The 21984-nt window shown below is 37.1% G+C and overlaps 1 protein-coding gene across 7 annotated transcripts in view; it reads left to right on the forward strand.

The window, feature by feature from the left end:
* The window catches only part of LOC106051324 (neuronal calcium sensor 1), a 107173-nt gene that overhangs the window by 22594 nt on the left and 62595 nt on the right, over positions 1-21984 (forward strand). For all 7 annotated transcript variants that reach the window (XM_056042859.1, XM_056042860.1, XM_056042855.1 and 4 more), the window contains exon 3: positions 16336-16360. In XM_056042859.1, the coding sequence (XP_055898834.1) occupies positions 16336-16360 (25 nt within the window). The remainder of the gene's footprint in view (positions 1-16335; positions 16361-21984) is intronic.

Below are 21984 nucleotides of genomic sequence, written 5' to 3' on the forward strand. Positions count from 1 at the left end.
AAATCCATGTCCTGTTCTACAGCGATCTGATTCTAATCTGCTTTTTGTTCCAGACTTCAAACGTAAAGCTTGTCTGTGTTTTTAAAGGTACACTTGACATTTTGTTGGGGGGGGGGGGAAACTTTAGGGTGACCCCCAGCCCTCCCCAACGACGTGTGGCATGTATACTGTAAAATCAACCAAAAGAAATAAATTTAAAAAGAAAAACAAAGCTTTATAATATAAATTTTTGATCCAAATGTATTACTCTAAAATAAACAGAGTTAATGTCGTTCTGACTCTTGCCAGTTAGTGAGTCACCAATTTACTGTTTAAACTTTCTTAGATGTGGTTTACATATTCTTTATTTCGATTAGTTTCTCCACCTTTTTTTTTTTGACTGTTCCTTGCAGGAAGGCATTGGCTATTCGTAAGTCTCCAGTGACCCAATAGCCAGGCTATTCTCACAGTGCTCAGTTGACTTTTCGATTTTGTCCTGGATTTCATTTATCGCGAGGTCTCTGGGATACTCAGTCAGTCTAAACTCTAAGGCATATATTCTATTATTTGATTTGAAAACATATCTTTACCTGTCCCTTGAATTTTGTCGTAAGGGGGCGCTGTGACAGTTTGCGTAACCAGATTCCTCCAATTTTTCCGATCAGCTGCTGTTTTCAACAGGATATCGAGAAAGATGTCAGTCCATTCTTTTACGCTGTCCAGCTAGCTTTTCTGTGTTTTTTTTTTTTTAAAAAGAAAAACAAGAACGATAACCCTAACAAAGTTACTCTCATTACTTCTTACTTATCTCCACTTTTTTACCTCATATTATTCATAAACACTTTGATGAGTAATAAATACCAGCTCTTTAACTGTGGGGGCGCGTCGGTTGAGTGGTAAAGCGCTTCCGGAAGGTATAGAGTTCGAATGCTGGTGGAGACTAGGATTTTAATTCGGGATCTTTAGGGCGCCGCTTAGTCCTCACTGCTCTTATGGGTACCTGACATTAGTTGGTGAAAAGTCCATGCGATTGGTCGTTGTGCTGGCCACATAACCCTCTCCTTAGCCGTGGGCTACAGAAATATGAACTTTACATCATCTGCCTTAGAGACCGCATGGGAGAAAGGGGGAACTTTTAACCGTGAGTCTGCTTAATAGCAGTGCTGAGTGCAAAGCTCTGTTTTTGCAATTAACCTGACTTAAGTGACTAAGTTGAAAAGACTGTTTCAATAGCTTCGTACTCGTTCGTCAACCGTTCAGCATTTTAAGCGAATTCTGCATTTTATACGGAATGCGCTTATGCGGGTTCATTGTTTACCCAGCAGCCCCTTCTCTCTCCCCAGGCCAACACTACATCTGCGCTACTGACATCACCTCACACAAAAACACATTCTCCAGATTTTTGTACTGCCCAACCTTTAGAACGTCTGTGGGCTGACATCGATAGTTACACTTGATATGCCAAGTAAGTGTGCCATGTTAAACCCGTATCGTGTCATGTATCAAATGTCACTTTCCCGTCTTGACAACAGAGACAGCATATTGACCTGGCGTGGACGAGTCACGTGTCACCCAAAGACACTGCTTCTTTCTTGACATAGGTCTCTCAAACTGGAGACTCGCCAGATTATACAACAAGCCACAGAAGGGAAGATAACTGTATCGTTCTAGTAAAATAATCTAAACATTAAGACTACTATGTTTATGTTTTTATTTAGTAGATTTGGCCTTTGACCTTTATACCTTGCTAAGTTTGTGCACTCACTTTAACAGAATTTAAGTTTGTCTGGGAATCTATGTACTTGTATTGTAGTGTTTAGTATATTATAATAAAAAAGCAGACCCGCGGCGTAGCATACGCCGCTATTTAGTGACGAGTGAACACTTCCTGAAAGACACTGTTGTCCAAATGAGGTGGGTTTGGGCAACTGTATGCTCATGCCTGGAGAGAGAAGAAGGCGCGGGTGTGGGCGGGAGGAGGGTTAGAGAGTCTTCGTGCATACCTGAAGTCCCACATGGTTGGGCGACGTGGAGAATTATATATTCAGAGAAGATCACTTGTTCTCTCCCCCCCCCCCCCCTCCTTTTTTTTCGGTCTCTGTCGCCGCGAAATTTACGTGAGGTAACTCTAGTCCGACTTGCAGAAATAAAAGAGTTATCTTTCTATGAATTTTTCATAGAGGGTTAGAGAGTCGGCGTGCATGCGTGTCCGGCATGGTTGGGCGACGTAGAGCATTATATATACAGAGGAAACTAAATATCTCTACGCTTAATAAAGCAGTACACCATGATTATAGATAAATCACTAAAACAAAGGAAACTAAATATCTCTACGCCTTATAAAGAAGTACGTCTTTATAATATATGTATATCAATTAGAAAAAACACTTGTAACTATTATCTCTACGCTTAATATAGTAGTACTTTTACACTAAATTGTCTGTCACTACGCTGACGACAATTAGGCTGCAAACATATTTCGTTGTAATACAATCCTACATCTGCTGACTGCTATTTCCCTTATCGATAAACCTTCAATTTGTTTCGGAAATTCCCGAGCCGATGGACTGACAAGCGGCCCGATGTGCGCCCCCCCCCCCCCCCTTTCCTTCCCAGCTTCCTGAGTATTTATTGAGTTAATAAAGAAATAGAGTAGCCCACTATCAGATCACTCGGGGCCCCCGTCGTCTGTCTGGCGTGATAATCACTCATCCTAATTCTCGGCTCGCTCCATCTCTCTGCATCTCTCGTATTTCCCGTCAACGAAGTATCTGAGGTCTGGGCTCATTGTTTTAGTAGGCCATAACTTAAGTGATCTCATTTTTGTGAAGAGCTCTATATTGATTGATTGTCTCTGTCATTTATTTATTACCCCACTCTCGCGAATTCCCGATATATTTCCCGATAATTGGAATTATTAACAGATTAACTCTTTCTCTCCTAATTAACGATACCATCATTGATTTGACCCCATTAAATTAAATTAATTTTTGGTTTTAAAAAATTAAATTTGTGTTGTATAAAAAGAGCATGCATCCTCCTAAAATTCTTTACCAAATAATTTTTTTTCTTCTGATTACAAACAAAAAAGTTATTGAAGTTTTATCATAACATGGTAGAATGTACAAATGTGAAAAATGAACAATTCTGTCAGAACATGGAAAATAATTACGGAGATAAAGAGTTAATATGGAAAAGTACAATGCTAATTACAGTGTACACAAACTATGTTAATTACAGTGTACACAAACTATGTTAATCACCAGTCTATAGTCTTTAAAGAAACAAAGTTCAATGGCATAGACAAAGAAGAGTATGTGACTCGGAGAAATGTGGAGATGATATTATGGGACCTAAAGAAAAGCAGATACAACTGAAAAGAAGATGATAGGGAGTTTGACATACATAGATAAGAACGTTTGATTTATCACAGTTGCCAGCTATCTTGAGAGTAGCATTGCGATTCTCCTTCATCTCTGTATTTTATATAGTGATGCTCATTTGTTTGTTAAACTGCGTCTTTAGCTGCGACACTGTCATGGAGTAAACTTCTTTATATTGATAGTGTTAAGAAATGTATTTCTTAAAATGCGCAAAGTTATCGTATAGCTTTAAAATTCCTAGATTGTCAACTCTCCTATATTCTGCACACTAGAGGCACCAACATGCAAGCTGTTTTTTAGATCTCCTATAAATATTGGTCAATAAAAGTTGTCAATTATTTCATTTCAAATACGATGTGGCACTTCAAACATGTTTTGGAATTCGACATTTTATTCAAGAATATAGAACTAGCGAAATATTTTAAACAGTAAATTATAAGGAGAAGAACTCCAGATTGACAGCCATAGGTCGTAATAGCGTGATATTTATTTCCCTTTTTGATATTAAAGACAATTAATTACCATTATTTTATTAACTAATTGGGTCCAATTTTTCGATGGACTGATGTTTTGTTAAGAACAATGAATTATTGAGCAAAGTTTCAACTTGATCCAAGAATGGGAAGTGGGAGACATAACGTGTACAAAATGTGTACCAGACAGAGAGACAGACAGAGGGAATAACTGGATTTAAGCTTTGTAAAAAATGCATAATTGCTTACGAAAGTAACAGTAATAAAGTCTTGGAGAGAGCTCTGTGTTAACAATTTTCGACTATTTACAAGGTGTCGTTACCGCTTTACATTACTGCTTTACATTACTGCTTTACATTACTGCTTTACGCTACTGGGTCACGTGCTACCCAGCAGCGTCGAGTATGTTATTGCCATTTAACATTTGGAGAAAAATTTTTATGCAAGTTCAAGGACGCTGTATAATAAACGCCGCGGAGAGTTGTAGACTTACATAATCTAATATCCGCATACATTTTCTTGACAAATGGCGTAGAAACGTCTTCCCTGGAGGGCAAGGGGGAAAAAAAAAAGAGTTTCGAAGGTTAGAGCGCTGAGTGGATCTTAAATGGCGCGTCTTTTTGTCGACTTCGTCTATTTTCCCGCAGCGCCGCCTAGCAGATCGAAAGCTGCCCGGGCTGAATGACAAGTGTCTCCCCCTGGTGTCACTCACGCTTCTACTTTAGTGAGTTAACGAACACAGAGAATGTCTGTGGGGGCTGTCGAAAACAGATGGGTCTCGCGCAGGTATTCTCAAGCGAGTGTGTAGGTAGAGATGGGTCTCACGCAGGTATTCTCAAACGAGTGTGTAGGGAGAGATGGGTCTCACGCAGGTATTCTCAAACGAGTGTGTAGGTAGAAACAACCGTCATTGGTGCTCTTGCGTTCAATAACTTTGGCAATTGAATACTAACAAGTTGTAGGTACTTGTAACTACATTTGACGTTATATAATCTCTTGGCATCTGTGGTTCTGTTCGATAAAATTCACATCGTCAAAATAATCATCACCAACATCATCACAAACATCATCAATAGTATTATCGCTAACCTCATTACTAACATCATCACTAACATTATCACTAACACCATCACAAACATCATTACTAACACCATCAAAAACATCATCACAAACATCATTACTAACATCATCACTAACACCATCACAACACCATCACAAACATCATCACAAACATCATTACTAACATCATCACTCACATTATCACTAACATCATCACTAACACCATCACAAACACCATCACAAACATCATTACTAACATCATCACTCACATTATCACTAACATCATCACTAACATCATCACTAACATTATCACTAACATCATTACTAACATCATCACTAACATCATCACTAACATTATCACTAACATCATTACTAACATCATCACAAACATCATCACTAACATTATCACTAACATCATCACTAACATCATCACTAACATCATCACTAACATCATCACTAACATCATCACTAACATTATCACTAACATCATCACTAACACCATCACTAACATTATCACTAACATCATCACTAACATCATCACTAACATTATCACTAACATTATCACTAACATCATTACTAACATCATCACTAACATTATCACTAACATTATCACTAACATCATCACTAACATCATCACTAACATTATCACTAACATCATCACTAACATCATCACTAACATTATCACTAACATCCTCACTAACATTATCACTAACATCATCACTAACATCATCACTAACATCATCACTAATATCATCACTAACATCATCACTAACATCATCACTAACATCATCACTAAAATCATTACTAACATCATCACTAACATCATCACTAACATCATCACTAAAATCATTACTAACATTATCACTAACATCATCACAAACATCATCACTAAAATCATTACTAACATCATTACTAACATCATCACTAACATCATCAACTCTAAAGTTTAGCCATGCGTTGTTAAAAGTCACGCAGTTATCGGAGGGAGCCGTGAGGGGAGGGGGTGTTCACGGTTCACGGTCACAAGCAATACCAAAAGACTGGTTGCTATAGTCGGACAAACTGCTTCTGGCGATCACTTCTGAATACATCCCTTATTGTACCACTAGTTAAAAAGAGTAAAGTCTTGGATCACTCTGCTTGACCTGACCACTTAGATTATTGTCGTCCGTTGAGTGGACCTCCTTGTTGCCCTGTAAATAATGAATCTGTAACACCAGATAATCAATAATTTTTTTTTTTACGGTACCATACAACCAGCAGTCTTTTTACAAAGACAAAATATAGGAAACTGAACAGAGAAAGAATGAGAGAAAATCGTAATGTGAAGGGATGTGTGGCCGAGAGGCTAAGTACGATTGGGCTTGGCTTGGTTACCTAACAAGGGGTTCGAAGCTCGACACCCGACTCTAGCAGAGTTGTGTTTACTAGGCGCCTAAAGACAGTACAGGAAACCTTCTCCCAGATACCCCCTTTCCCCACTGGTCATATAACTGATACTGGACCATTGCATATTGGGCATACTTGTGACTTTCGCTATATAAAGCTATTTTAAAAATAAATACATAAAAGAAATAAGTGATACCAAGGACGCTAAATTAAAAGATCACTGTCGCCAAGCCAAAGTATTATTCAAGGTGATATTATGTTGTGATACAAACAAAAATGTTTGAGATATTTGATTTTGTACAGTGATAAAAAATACTCTCATTATATCGCCTATATTTTAAACTATATATATATCTTCAACATTTTCTATTTTCTGTTCATGCTGGCTAGTTATTCGCCATAGACCAAAGTCTCCAACATAATGTCTAGTTCTCACAACCATTACAATGTTCGTAAACTACTGAAGACTGGTCTACACACATGTTTAGAAGTAAAAGGAAAATCTACTTCCATTATCGACAAACCTTCAATTTGTTTTTAAATTCCCTAGCGTCTGACCAAGCGGTTGTATGTGTTCCTTTTGGGATTCCCAATTATTTATAGAGTCTGAGAATCCAACCTTCATTAAAGTCAAAGATAGATATATTCTTGGAGACTGCTGTTCGTACATTAACTCCGTCCTCAGTTGCTTTCGTATTTTATGTTTTTTTTTAGACGTTGACTTAATCTCTTTGTCTAATTCTTCTTTATAGAAACTGCTACCGTCAGGACCTAGATGTTTTTTACAAGGTTTTTATGTATCTTTCTTGTATGTTTGCATTTTCGCAATCAAATGTTTGACCTCTTCTACTCACTCAAACGTCAACAAATTTAGCAGACAAGCTCATTCTCGATAGAAACACATAAATCAATTTAAAAAATCAACTCGTTAGTTCATCAATTAGTCGCAATTTATGAATTTTGTTCTCATTCAGAAGGGGATGGGGGAGACAAGCAATGTGTAGAGAATTTGGCATTAGGTTGCAATATAAAGTTTTTTTTCAAATATATTTTTTTCATATTGCTCAACACATCGCCTAACCCAGAAGAAGTTAGAGGTAAATAAAACGACATAATATATAGGCGCAAATTTAATGGTTTGAAATAGTAACTAACGGATTCTAGCATACATTTTCGTTAGTTTAGTGTGCCGTCAGTTCGAACTTATTCTCATATGTATTTCTAGTTACTAATATTTAAGTACAATTACCAAAATTAAGTGCAAGTAAAATTACACTATAAGTTAAGCGTTAAAATGTAATACATATTATTTAATTTCCATATATTTCGATATTTTTAACACATCATTAGTCAATGAAACACACAACACACCTTTAATAAAGTTACTAGAAAACAAAACAGTCGTTCAGTGTATAACTTTATAACTTCAACGGACGATCCTAAAGCTTTTTTTTTAAAATTATATTCTCGATGCTATAAGCTACTAAAATCGATTCTACACAATTATGTAAATTGTGTCTCCCCTTTTTTTTTTAAATTGTGGCACCAACGCTGATTCGAAATGCCTTAAGCTAGTCATTATACAATTTGATTTGTAAACTTGAAGAAAATCTTTAGAGATTCTAATGTCCATAGATTTGTCACTTGAATATTAATGAGAAAAAATGCTAAACTGTAGATCTACTAACCTTTCTTATTTGGTTTTGAGATTAGACGTAGAGAGGCCAGTGGGCCAGTGTTCAAGAATAATAATGCCCACTCCCCCCCCTCCCCCAAAGAAAGTAGCAGATTGAATGTAACAAAGAAAAAAAAAGATATCCTGTATGTATTACAAGTCGATTGAATGTGTATGTATTAGTACATTATAAGAAGACATTCTACTGTACCAGCTTCCACTACTAATAAAGTGTCCTTATACTCAATCCAGTAACGACTTCTTTCAAATAATAGTGTCATTAAACTCTTTTCTTGGACGTCTCATCAAAATTAATTGACCACTTTCTTTCCATTGCCCCCTAGTCATGGCCCCTAGTGACCCTAGTCATGGCCCCTAGTCATGGCCCCTAGTCATGGCCCCTAGACATGGCCCCTAGTCATGGCCCCTAGTGACCCTAGTCATGGCCCCTAGTCATGGCCCCTAGTCATGGCCCCTAGTGACCCTAGTCATGGCCCCTAGTGACCCTAGTCATGGCCCCTAGTGACCCTAGTCATGGCCCCTAGTCATGGACCCTTGCGAGACCAGTCGTTATAGAAGGCCTGAAAATTGACCTGCCACGTCACAACCAGTAGGCAGTTTAGACCAATAGTTCCTTGTCACGTCATAGGTCTGTACGACATGGCAATGAGCTATTTGTCTAAACTGCCCACATGTTGTGACGTTTGCAGTGTTGAGGCATTCTATATCGCATGGTCTCGAATTAGCCCCTTTGCGGCATGGTTGCTACGCTACTGTACACTTTATGTAGTTTAAATTTCTAACAGTTATACATTTTTTCATGACATAGATGTACCAACAAATGATAAAGCTGGTAGAAGAATGAGCCGGTTAACTCTATCGGTACTCTATGTATGGTCTAAGATAAATAGTAGCTAGTCCTGTTGTGTGCATAGTTCTGGCATCTGCTAACACTAATGGGTTAATGAACCGCACAGGTAGGGTACACATGGCGAAACTACACAGCTAGTGTATTCTGGGTAATTAATACTCTGATATTCACTGCACATTCGACATTAAGAACGCATCACTTATTCTGTGTAAGTTATGCTTGCCTAGAGTGTGCTTCGCGTTCAAGTCCGCCGTCATCGACTGCCATCCGGCGGTACGTTTTGGCTTGAAAGTATTAATCTTTCTGTAAAAAAAAAAAAGATCTATACATTCTTATTAGTTGCTACAGACAGTGCCCTACAATCGGAAGAAAGAATCATGTCACGGAAGACTTTGGATTATCTAATATGTATAACTTGATCTGCACCGTTGTGGACGTTATACGCATATAAACAGTTTTTGAACATTAATACTAATTCACCAGAAATAATCTAAAAATTGTTTACATTTAATCATAAATTTACTGTTTATTGTGGCGTTCTTCCCAGTTTAATTGTAAGATTTAGTGGGTAGATGATGTAATGCACATCTGCTTTTATGGCCGACCAATAACGAGGGTGCCACCTGGCCGTGCAGAACGCACTATCGCTGTTACGATCCCTAAGTATTGTAGTAAGTTACCCGTTAGAGATGGGGTGGTCATAGGGTTGTCTTCTCCCTGGTTCAAACCTGATACCACTCGGTACGAAAGGCCAGCGCTTTACCATATGACGTGTGCACCTCATTGATACAAAATTGTGTGTTATAGTGATATTTTAGTTACAGACAACATCTGTTTCAATATCTAGTTTGTCTTAGATGGACACATCTAAAATAACTGACTGGTTTGGATACTTTCTCTCTTTGTAGCGAAGCGGCATTAGAGGCAGGCAATGGCGAGCAATGTGCGGAGATTAGGTCCCACCACATCTAAATCAAGAAGAAGAAGTGATTTCTAGGTCTAAATTAAAAAAACATTACAATTAAATTACTCCCACCTTATGTATCTTTATATCTCTTACCACTGGGACATGACACTTACCCTATAGACCAGTCCTCTTTTTTTCTTCTCTGATATTTACTCTCTGTATCATTTTGGCCAAAGCGAGGCCCATACGTTCTTCAATATTGTCTTTATACAGTTGTCTTTGTCACCCCTACTTTCTAGTTGATCTATCTCGTTACTTTACACTCACGTATCAAACAGAGAAGTGTCCTCCCTTAGTTTGTAACGTTAGGTAAAATTATTGAACGAGTCCAAACTGTTATTGGTCACCTGTCTATGAGTCTGGTAGAGTTTGCGCTTCGACATGTGTCTTGATGGCCAGCTCATGTATTAGTGTTGCATCCCTTCCTTCTAGTAATGTTGATATTGTCTTAGTATTGTTTTGAAGCTGACCTGCATCATGTCTAGTCTTGTTAAACTATACTTTGCACAGGTTGTTTTTTTTACTTTGACACATGAAAATTACTACAATATAGTCTATTGATTTCATTATTTAATAAAATTAACCTTCATGTTTGTGTTTCAGAACCATTTTTACATAAATTCGTTCCTTATATTTGCGAATTTAGACGTCCTGACTTACTTATAATCCCATTCATTTAACAAATCGGGTAAACCCGTTTTAATTGTACTTTAGATCCTATTCATCTATCGCTCTTTTCGTTTTTAATAGATATGAATGTATCGGCTTAACGGGTAAACCCATTTTCGCAAAACAAATTTTATTTTCGTAGCAAAAGAGAAAAAACTTGAAAGGATCATTAGCTACGTTTAACCTGCATCTAAATCCAATCCACTAGATTAGTTAACACAAACTAAGGCCCGCAGGCCGCGGGTAATGTCGGCTAGTATATATATATAAACAAAAGTAGTATTTCTTTCATTAGCATCTCGTCCATTATGTTTGAAAACATACGCAACTGAAACTAAGGAGAGTCGTTAAATTCTATAAAATGACTGGTGCAGATGGACCTGGAAATTCGCCCCCAAGACTGTACACCAAATGTTCATTCGCAAGTCTCTTACCTCAGAGCTTCACCTCCCGGCCTCGTGATGTTCTCAAGAGCGTCAGCACTCGTGTAGATGTCACAACAGGTTACACTTGCTCTAGGTTAGGCGAAGCAGCATGAAACACTTGATGCTGTAGATCAGCGGTTCTCAAACTGTACGCTAGAGGCCCCCCACGTGTTGACCAGAAGGAGGGGACGGAGTCGGTCTTTTTTTTTAATATAAAACGAAAATTAAAATTCTGTTGTATTTTCATTAAAGTTCACATTTATGCAAGTAATCTGGTAGCAAAATAATAACAAAAAACAAAATATACTAAAAAGTTAAATAAGGGAAGTCATTTAAGTGAAGCAGATGGGTTTAACTTTTATAATGTTTTGAAGGCGTCTGCAACGAGATTAATGCATATCAGGCCCGCTACAAAAAGTCTTGCTGGTTACGAAGGAAGATCTTAGGACGATCATTCATTCTTGCTTTAACTGCTTCGAATGTCTCTCACACTCCAGTTCGGCTCGTTTCACGCACTTTTTAATTGAACTTCGTTTGAACTTTGCTCTTCTTTTAATAGTGTGTTGTAGACACCAGGGGAATACATTTATGAAGTTCAGAATGCAGGAAAAAAATTAGCGTTTAAAAGGGATGTCATTTTCAAAGGTTCGAGAAGCACTGCTGTAGATTTCCGTAGATTATCAATAAGTGCCAAGTGTATGGTATCAATCTGCTAGATGATGTTGGATTATGTTGGCTTTAACTCAAGAGACAGTGAGCTTTGCTGATTTGTAAATGTATATGGCAATACTACGGAATGGATTTTCGACAGAGCTCAAATCTACAACTCATAGGCTAAAAGTAGGTAATTTGTTTCTTTGGCTGACGGCTAACAAGGGTGTCATGTGACCAACACAACGACCAACCGCCTTTACTTATCTCCAACGAATGTCAGGAACCCAATAGAGTTGGGTGAAGTCCAAAAAAATGCAGTAATTCAAAATCACAATCTTCACCAAGATCCGAATCCTAGACCCCTCGTCATTTCTGGCCTGTCACACTAGTACAGTCCAAACCCTTGAGATATCTGCCCGTAGTGCATACATAGTAAATCTGCAAGGGACCATTTGCATTATAAATAAATAAATAAATGTATTATAGCGTTCCGTTACGAGTGTTGGAAATTAGATAATGTTGAGGACGAACTACTTTATGTCTTAATCTGTTCTAAAGTTTTCCTTTGCGTTTTTTTTTTCACTTTTCTTTTTCTTTTATTGTCCTGTAAACATGAAAATAAAAACTGGCCACTTCATTGAGACGAATGTAAACAAAATGTTTCAACAAAGTGTACAGAGAGTTCATCTATCTCGTATTTCGTGGGTGAACTGTACACAGAGTAAGAGATAATGAACATTGGTTTACACAGTACATCGCGATTACCAAACATTGTTAGAATGATCTGTCTTTAATTTCGTTTTGCTTAGAAAAAAAAAACACTTTTAATTTCCTGCAGGCCCAGACTCTTTAAGTCCGGCATGTCTAGACATTCACCTTCTTAACCCATTCCATTTGTGTTTAAATCGGGAGATAATTTGACCTACAGCATGTATAACTGCACACATAGGAAGTAGCTCCCCTTTGAGACCAATTGTGTTCATTACTGTTTAGTGAGCATGTTTGCATGTCTTTAAGTGTATGCATGTGTGTTTGTATGTGTGTGTGCTGAGCACGTGACTTTGTTTACATAATAGAATCACTGCAATACCCTAAAGTGTATGTGTGCGTTCATATAAGTTTATTAAAGATTGCTTATCTTTCTCGTTTTCTTCTTGCTGTCAAGAACGTAGCTCGGAGCACGCGCTTAGTTTTGTGTGTGTGTGTGTTGGTCTCAAACATGTGTATGTGTGAGCCTGGGTGAGCTTGAATGTTCGTTGTGGAAGCTTGCTAGGTACGCGTGTAATCCAGCGCGTGTGTAAATGTTTGTGTGTTGAACTAATGCTGAAAAAACACACACACACAATAGCGCTAGTCACATGACTTGTTGGGCGCGTTGGCTGAGTGGTTAAGTGCTTGGATTCGAACCTGGGGTCCCGGAATCACGTGATCTGTTATGTAAATGATAAAACTACATCCACGTATGTTTAGCATACACCTAACTAAAGTGTTATGAGGTGTGATTGTCTTGACACAGAGAAACACAACTTTGGTCAGTTTGACCTATGTTGTCATGGCTGGTTGATATTCGCAACATTAATATTTTATCATATCTACTCTATTATGACACGATTAGAAATTAGTTTCTTAAAAAGGGGAAACTTTGACTTAGAGACAATGAAGCGACTACTAAAAACTAGACTGGGTTTTGAGAGAAACACAATAGCGAAATGGAAACTTATGTAAAAACTACATTTGGACGGCCTTAGAGAGAGGAGCTTTTCATGAACATAGAGACCTAACGACATTTAACGGTTCCCTTTGTTACTAATAAACTGTTTGTACAACATTTAGTATCAGCGTTGAATCACTTATATGCCTGTGTTATTGGATGTCCTTTTTTGGAGACTTACCTCCGTTTGGTTTGTCTGTATTAAGCACTGCGTGGAAGCGCCCAACAACTTACTATTTTAGTCACTTTCTTCAACTCAAAGTTGTCAACTATATTACAAGTGAAAGGGAACAAACAAGTAAAAACTGAAACCAAGCTAATTTCATTAATTTTATGAAACTCAAACTCATGTCTTGTCTTGTCTTAAAGAGGAAGGGTGACGTCAATACAACAGAAACAGCTTGTTGTCACATTTTACATCATTGCCCCTTTTTTACATCATTGCCCCTTTTTTACATCATTGCCTCATTTTACATTATTGCCTCATAATTTCGAGACTGGTGTACATTGCCTAGAGTTGTATTACCTTAGTGAAGATATCTTTAGATAAAACTACTCAGATTGGCCACTCCCCCCTCTACACACACGCACGCACGCACGCACGCACGCACACACACACACACACATGCATACATACATACATACATACATACCTATAAATATATATATTACGCCTCTAATAAAAATAACGAAGTATAAGGCTCTTAATTTGAAAGAACACATCATCTCTTGCCGATGTAAGTTGGTCATTTTCTACGAAACTAAATTAGTAGTTAATGCAGCTCCACCAGAATGTTTTAAAAATCTGTGCTCAGAGCCGGCCTTAGGCCACTTCCACATATGCTGCTGCAGTGGGCCCCGCACTTTCATAGGCCCTGCGCTAATGCTAGGTGTAAACTATTAAATGAAAATATTATTAATTATATTTTATGAGCTTCTGGAAATCTCCTGATATTGCAAAACATATAAAAATAAAGTCATGAAAATCTCCTGAAATTATAAAAATCTTCTGAAAAAAAAAAAGACAAAATTGTCATATTGGAGTGTCATTCAAGTTGGAAAACGCCAATTTTAGACACTCACACACACACACTCAAAACGGCATTGTCAGCGTTCTTGTAATGGAGATGTAATAACAGTGTAAATTTGAACCAATATCGAAAGTTCCAGTACTTTAGTTTCTTTTATAGTCACTGGCATATAAATAAAGATCTAAATCTATCTCGATCTCTTACAAAAATCAAAAGCGATATTTTTTATTAACATATTTAGATCTAGAGACAGGGCCGGATTGAAGTATGGGGAGGCCCCGAGGCAGGATTTTTATGGAGGCCTCTACAATGTTTCTAAAGATGTAATAAGTATTCACTTATGAATGAAATTACTCATATCCAATAACAAGATATATTTAAAAAAATAAAAAAATAAAATACAATTCTTGAAAATTTAATCTCATTTTCCTTTAAAAAAAAGGTTGAGGATAAGGCCCTTGGTATACCCACTGTCGTAATTCCGCAGCTGTATTAACTTATTTCGGGCATGTTACAAGCGTACACTTATTAAACACAACATTTTCGACAGCCGTAAAAATGCGACAAAAAATGTTTTAATTTGATCGTGATCTTGTATTTAGTAAAGAATGAGTACAATAAAAAGACGAATTTATTTTTCTAAAACAAAATCTTAATTTTCTCTTTGTATCCTTATCGCTACCCAGACCGGGACCGCGCAATACATTTCGCATAGTGCAATCACGTGTTAAGACCGGCCCTGTCGGTGCTTAATAGGGTAGAGGGAGGGGGGACGTGATGGAGATAGCATCTTTATCTCTATAGCGACCCACAGTGGTGAGTACATGCGTTGTATTGGCGAGATATCGCTGAGCCTTGTGTAAACATTGATACCCATCTGATAGGAGGCCATGTGACTGTGTACATCAAATATCTGAGAAAATAAAATACCAGATCTGCTTGTTTATTTTTAGAAGTTATTTACTGAGACTTTAGTCTAATGGTAATTAGATGCAAGTTTTTACTGGTCTAAAAACACCAGTAAATTCTGGTATTTAAACGCGTCCCGAAGTGTAAAACCGCTATTGCTTTTGTGCTGTCTTGTCTGTATGTCAGAATTCTGTCAGTCCATTTTCGTTATCGTGTTAAAAGTAGATTGAAAAGAGGAACTGCCATTTTACTTATGAACTCTAAAAATAATGCCTTTTTCTTTTAAAACATAAATATATTTGATGCCCATGCATCCTAAAAATATATTCGTTTTGTCTGACAATATTGAAACATGCTAGTTACCTGCCTGAACTCGGGGGCCGATTATGAGTTTATGTTTCCACACAAACTTTCTTTGTAACCTTGTTTTTTTTTTTAAACAATTGTTAAAAGAAGAAAAAAAGAAAATGAAGTCAACATTCTTTAGCTGTGTATTCAAAAAGTCAACGAAAGAATATCTTTTTTAAAGAACAAACACAGTAACAACTTAAAAAAAAATAGTATTTAAATTAACGGCTTATGATATCTCGCACTTCAGAGTTGACGAGCTATATTGTTATAGATTTGTCTTCTGATTATCTATAGATAATAGACTTGTTTATTTGTCTTCTTGTGCTTATTTACAAATAAATTCTGGAAGCAGAGGGATAGAAATAAATATTGTGAAAATAATAAACAATATTGCTGTCTGCTCAGGTTATATGCGCTTCGGACTGTCCTCATAAAGGTAACGGGTTCAAACCTTGCACGTCTGCTGTCTGCTAGAGATTGAGGCTGGGAATGTCTGAAATCTGTTAAGACAACAAAACTCTTTATTTTAAATGTATTACTAATCAGAGAATTATTTTAAGTGTATACATGAGGTTTTTAAAGTATAAATTATATTCCCACTTCCTACACAGCGGACGACTATTGGTATTAGCGAATTGTGTTTAAAGTAAATGTATGTAGATCTACTTCTCTGTAATTGTTTGAGTAGTGTCTCATTAGACTGAAGTCTGTTTGACTCTTTATGAATTCCCTATGTTAAGACTAAAGTACTTGCTTTACTATAGTTTTATTTTCAATTCTTTATTTCAGTTACAGAGTCAGAGATCAAACAGTGGTAAGTATTGTCTTTGTGTTGCCTTTGTGTTGGTTGTGTGTCACGTGTAGTTTGATAAAGAGAGGAAGAAGAGTGGAACATGAATATACATTTTCTGCTTTAAACATTTTTGTTTCACTTTTGAAACTTTACGCTGATTGCTGGGATTGCTGGCTTTGCTGAGATTGCTGAGATTGCTGGGTGATCTTAGAAGCTAGATTACAGACAATAAAAAGTAAACGTATATTGACCTCCTGTGGACAACGGCTTTTTCTGCATTACATGTTGCAAAATATGCAGGTCGCAACTTAATCTCCGGAATCGAAGACGATTTATTTTATAAGATTAGAAAAGTTCTAGGGGAATTTAAATGCGAAGTATAATATTCTAACCATTTGGGATACAATAATAACATTTGTCACTGTGGTGAGTTACATCAATAATAATAATAAGGCTTGTCTTCGAGTCCGAAGATTAATGAAGAATACAGTATTTCCCGTGACAACGCAGCCCCAGCTGTGACCGACATATTTCGCCACATCCAAGACAAGCATAACCATTGTCCGCCGATGGTCGATTATGATTTTCTTTTCGCCGTCTGCGTCTGTCTACGGCAGCTTATTTTCTTTTGGTCTGAAATGTGTAACTCGCGGCCTTTGTAAGTGAGCTAGAGGCTACATCAATAATAAGTAAATAAAATGTAATGTGTATGCCAGTGGCGCAAAGAGGTGGCCAGAGGGCTTGATCTCTTTAGGGGCTCTGGAATTTGTCATTCGACTTCAAGACATGAGATAATGGCTTAATATCTAATGTAAAAACAAATTTCAGACACTCATTTGGAGGATTTTTTAATTTGGACCCCTCCCGCCCATCCCCCACCGTAGCTACGCCACTGGCGTAAGCATTCAAAACTAAGTAACAAATTCAGATTAAGTTTCATCTGGCGAAATAGTTTTATATCTGGTTTTCTATAATCTCTCCGTTTTTTAATCTTATTGTGATATTTCTTAATAGTCGATACTAAAACAAGTTAAACTCTCCTGTTGATATTGAGTTACGCCCTCGTGTAAAGTTTCTTTAAACTGCAGCTATCCTTACAAACATTATTAAGGCGTGCTCACTTGATGCATTAACCACGTGTAACAAAGCAAGGTGTGCCAGGTAGTTAACCAAATGGATAAACACGAAGCTATTTTACGGCAGTTGAAGGCAGCAAGATAAAAACGTCAAGTATTACGGTGTGGGTTATGTGGTCTGTTAAACAGTGGAGTTATCAATGTATTGTATTATGGTGTTTAAAGTATCTAGCCAATGGATAAACACCTGAAGATGTCTTTGGTACGCCCGTTGTAGGTAGTTACAAAGTTAACACAGCTGAATCTTTATAGCAGTTGTGAGGTCTGTTGGACAATGAAAGCACTAGAACCTTAGTTGAAAGAAAAGTATCGGCTAGAGAACTGTATAAGTTGGTCATAGATAGACCAATCTCATCTGAGGTTATGTTATGTCAGTTAAAGAAAAATCTGAAATTATGCTAGTTATAGATAGATAAACATATGAAGTTATGTTATTTAAATAAGCTGTTACAACTGCTATAGATAATCAGATACATAATAGAAGCTCTGTAATGACAAAAGCGGCCATGTTTTGTTGTTTATTTAATCAATATGTTATCTGGTCAATACATTACATGCATAATAATTATATTTAGAACATTAAGATAATGATTTCAAGTCAATCAGGGAAAAGTGATGCATTTTATAGTGTTACAAAAACCATGCTTTACACTGTAACTAAGAGATTTAGCATCAGTTTATGTTGGATGAAGCTAAGAAGATTCACACAAAAAGCCATAATGAATATGGAGCCTAATCAAAGTTCTACTTAACTGTGCCTAGATTTCATGCACAAACTGCAGTATTAAACGCCTAAGCATAACCATTTGAGAAGTTACACTGCAGAGAATTTCTTCCAAGCCAATAATAGACCAAATAGTTGTACGCAGAAACAGCACTAGAAAACAATGTGAGAAACGGTTTTTCTAGACTGTGGGGGAACTTACAAGATTTTAAATTTGAATTTCTTTGTTCAATGACATTTAGAACTAACAGGACATACAAGCAATGTTATCGGGTTGGACTTGGGTCTGCCATCGCTCATTTTGGTCATTACAAAAATGTTTCCAAATCATTCAACCAAAAATTAAAGCGAGGCTCGTTCACTTGATACTGATATTTAGACTCAGATTTCCTTTTAACCCTTGACAGTTACACTCCAGTTTCAAAGATTTGAAATATAATTTAGAGTTAATAGATAGATTCCTTTTGTTTTTACAAAGCTTAATTCAACTCATTCTGTCTGTCTATCCGGCGCCTTCGACACGGAGGTCACGGTCTATCTGGGAGGATTCCTTTACATGCTATCTCTCCCTCTTTCCGTTCCCGGATCACGTTGAACCTTTGTTTAATTATTCATAGTCGAAGACAAAATATGAATCAATAAAAACAACCAGATAGTCAATCCATTAGTGGTAATTCAGTAATTTTGTCTATCTACAATACGGGGAGATAAACCTCGCAGTATTAGGAGCTATGGCAGTGATGATAATGTGCTTTCTTATATAATTTATATCATTTTATATTTTACTTGTTGACTGGCCATGCGTGAACTGGTTAACACGATGACAGAATTGTGTTGTTGTTGTTTTTTTCCATGTGATTACATCATGAAGTGGGGTATCTGTGTGTGTGCCAGTGTGTGTGTGTGTGTCAGTGTGTTGAAGGAGGTTTTAGATTGAAGAGAAAAGTACAGACACGTACAGCCTGGATTTTATGTGAATTCGGAGGATTATTGTTCGTAGTTAATTGTTTCACTGAATTATTATTTCCGTTGTATCGGATTGCGTTTCCTGTGAAGGTGGTTGTATCCAGAGGTAGAGCGGTCTCTAGAAATATCTTCTTTTATTGACTGAACGTCTGTAATTTATAAGATAAGAAGAGTAGGATCTATATATTCTGTTATTATAAGATATATCTACAAGTTTGAAAGCTAAACGATGACTGTATTTAGCCAATGAAGTAAAAGGTAAGCTTTAAAGTTCTATGTAGATAGACATGAGATAGTTAAACGTTTGACCTGTAATACTTGAACTGGTTTTTTCTTGATTTATCTAGGTTTTCCAGGATATCGTTTATTGATTGGCAGCTGGGTTTTCTCGCGAAATGTTATGATCATATTCATTTATATAAATATATAGATCGACATACATCTGATAAGCTCGTTCTCGGAGCTCATGGAATGTTTTCTGGGTTATTTGTGTCCTGCATATCTTGATTTTATATTTAGACCAACTATACGCATGAAATATTTACACAAGAGAGACATTTTATTAGAAGCTTCGGCTCACGTCGTGTTCTCTCTCTTTCTCCCCCCCCCCTCTCTCTCTCTCTCTCTGTCTCTTTCTTTCTCTCTCTCATTTCATTGCTATGAAATCATCTCTCTTACTTTTCCCTCTCTTCCAACGTATTTCCCTTTCAGTTGCTGTCTCTCTCTCTCAACCTTTTTTTCCCTTATTCGTACGCTCTCTTTCTCTCTCTTTTATTTCTCTCTCTCTCACTCTGAACTCTCTCAGACATAGGTATATTCTTGTCTGTTGTTTACATGTGTGCCTCTGACTCTGCCTGCCTATCTGTCTCTCTGCTTTCTTTTTGCATGATTAATAATATTTTTTTACCCCCCCCCTCTCTCTCTCTCTCTCCTATACACACCCTTTCTCCCACCTTCTTGTAGATTAAATTTACTTTTTCATTTGACTTCTTCGCCCCCCCCCCCCCCCGCACCAACCACCATTACCACTTTTAAGTTTATGATTTTTTTTCCTCAATGCGCTATTAAATATCTTCTCAATCTTCTATCCAGTTGTTTATTTCTATATTCTCCCTGTCTTTTCTATTGCATACATCTCTCTCTCTCTCTCTTTCTCTCTATCTCTCTTTCTCTCTCTCCCTCTTTCTCTCTCCCTCTTTCTATCTCTCTCTCAGTCTACTCTTGTTTATGTTTCTTTCCAATGTTGAACACGTTTCAGGATAACATTTTAATTGCTTAAATCGTCAAAAGTCTGGACCTTTCATTAAATATGCACATGCACTGGACTCTTCATCTCTCTCTCTCTTTCTGACCTCTTGTTTCTTTATCATCTTCTTTCTCTCTCCCTTTCTAACTTTTTCTCTCTTTCTCTCTCTTTATTTCATATAAATAAATATCCCTCCTGTCGTCCTTGCGATTATATTCATGCATAATCTTTATACTCTCCTATTTATCTCTACGTCCCCCCCCCCGAGTCTGTTTGTTTACCAATGAGTTTGTTTATTGCTCCTCCTCACAAAGAGAGTTACACTACTGTATGGTTAAATAACGCTATCCTTTGTTTACCACTGGGGCTCTTATAATTGCAAGATGTAGACAGACTATCAATGATTATGAGAACCGACCACTGAACAATATATTGTGTCCTCGAAGCCATCCCTGCACAGCAGTAGATGTCCATTTAGAATTGATTTATACACCGCTATACAGCCCTATACATAGAAAGTCTACAATCTAATTGTCCAAAACTGCAGAGCTGTAGCTATGAAACCTTGTTATAAACATAGTTTAAGGGAGGTAATTCATTTTCTTTCACATTATTGATATTTTAAAGGCTGATATAAACTCACTCACAAACATTATTTGACTAACTTAAATTATTTTTATTAAGATAAATAAAATGTCAAATCTTTTTTTTTCTTTTGTCCTCTAAAACAACAACAACAAACAAACACGAAAGATTTAAGTTGCAGCTATAGAAATTTTGATAGCCTGATACAGGTCGGCAAAATAAGTAATGTTACTATTGAAATTTCAAGTTTTTAATTGCCGAATATACCAGTTACTGTTCGATGTTTACTGAATGAAAATTCACACAAACATCTATATCTATGTAGACAAAAAGGTATAATAATATGGTTGCTTCTTTGAAGTATACACATTCAAATACACTGTCAGTGGCGTAGCTGGGGTGGGGGTTCCAAATTTGAAAATCCCCGCGGGCCCCCACTCGAAAAGGGGGGGGGGGACACATGAGTGTCCGAAAAGTGATTTTACATTAAATATTATGACATTATCTCATGATGTCGAATATCAAAATGTAAGGGCCCCTAAAGAGGTCAAGCCGCCTGGGCCCCCCAAACCCCTAGCTACGCCATTGTACACTGTATTGTATATTTCGCATAGCGTCAGCAGGCACTCCTACGATAATACCTTCCATCAATCTCAAATAGTACATCCAACCCTGGCAGACTAGAGCACCACTGCTTTTTTTTTTTTTAGTGTGTTTTATTTTTGCTTTTACAATAAATAAATAAAAAGTCACAATAGAAGCGCACCAAATGAAGCAATCCTTGCACTATCCCTGAAGCAAGTGTGTAACCAGATAGAAAAAACAAAACAAAACTAGATCATGCTGACTTAGCAAAGTTTATTTCAATAGGAATTTTTACAGATCTTAGAGTATAGTTAGGACGACATGTGCATCCGTTTATTGGGCCAAACTGATTCCCCTCTCCTGCCCGCGTGTCCAATGGACGATCCCTGGAGGGCTTTCTTCG

Source organism: Biomphalaria glabrata, chromosome 9, assembly GCF_947242115.1.
Source record: "Biomphalaria glabrata chromosome 9, xgBioGlab47.1, whole genome shotgun sequence".
Classification (NCBI taxonomy): Eukaryota; Metazoa; Mollusca; class Gastropoda; family Planorbidae; genus Biomphalaria; species Biomphalaria glabrata.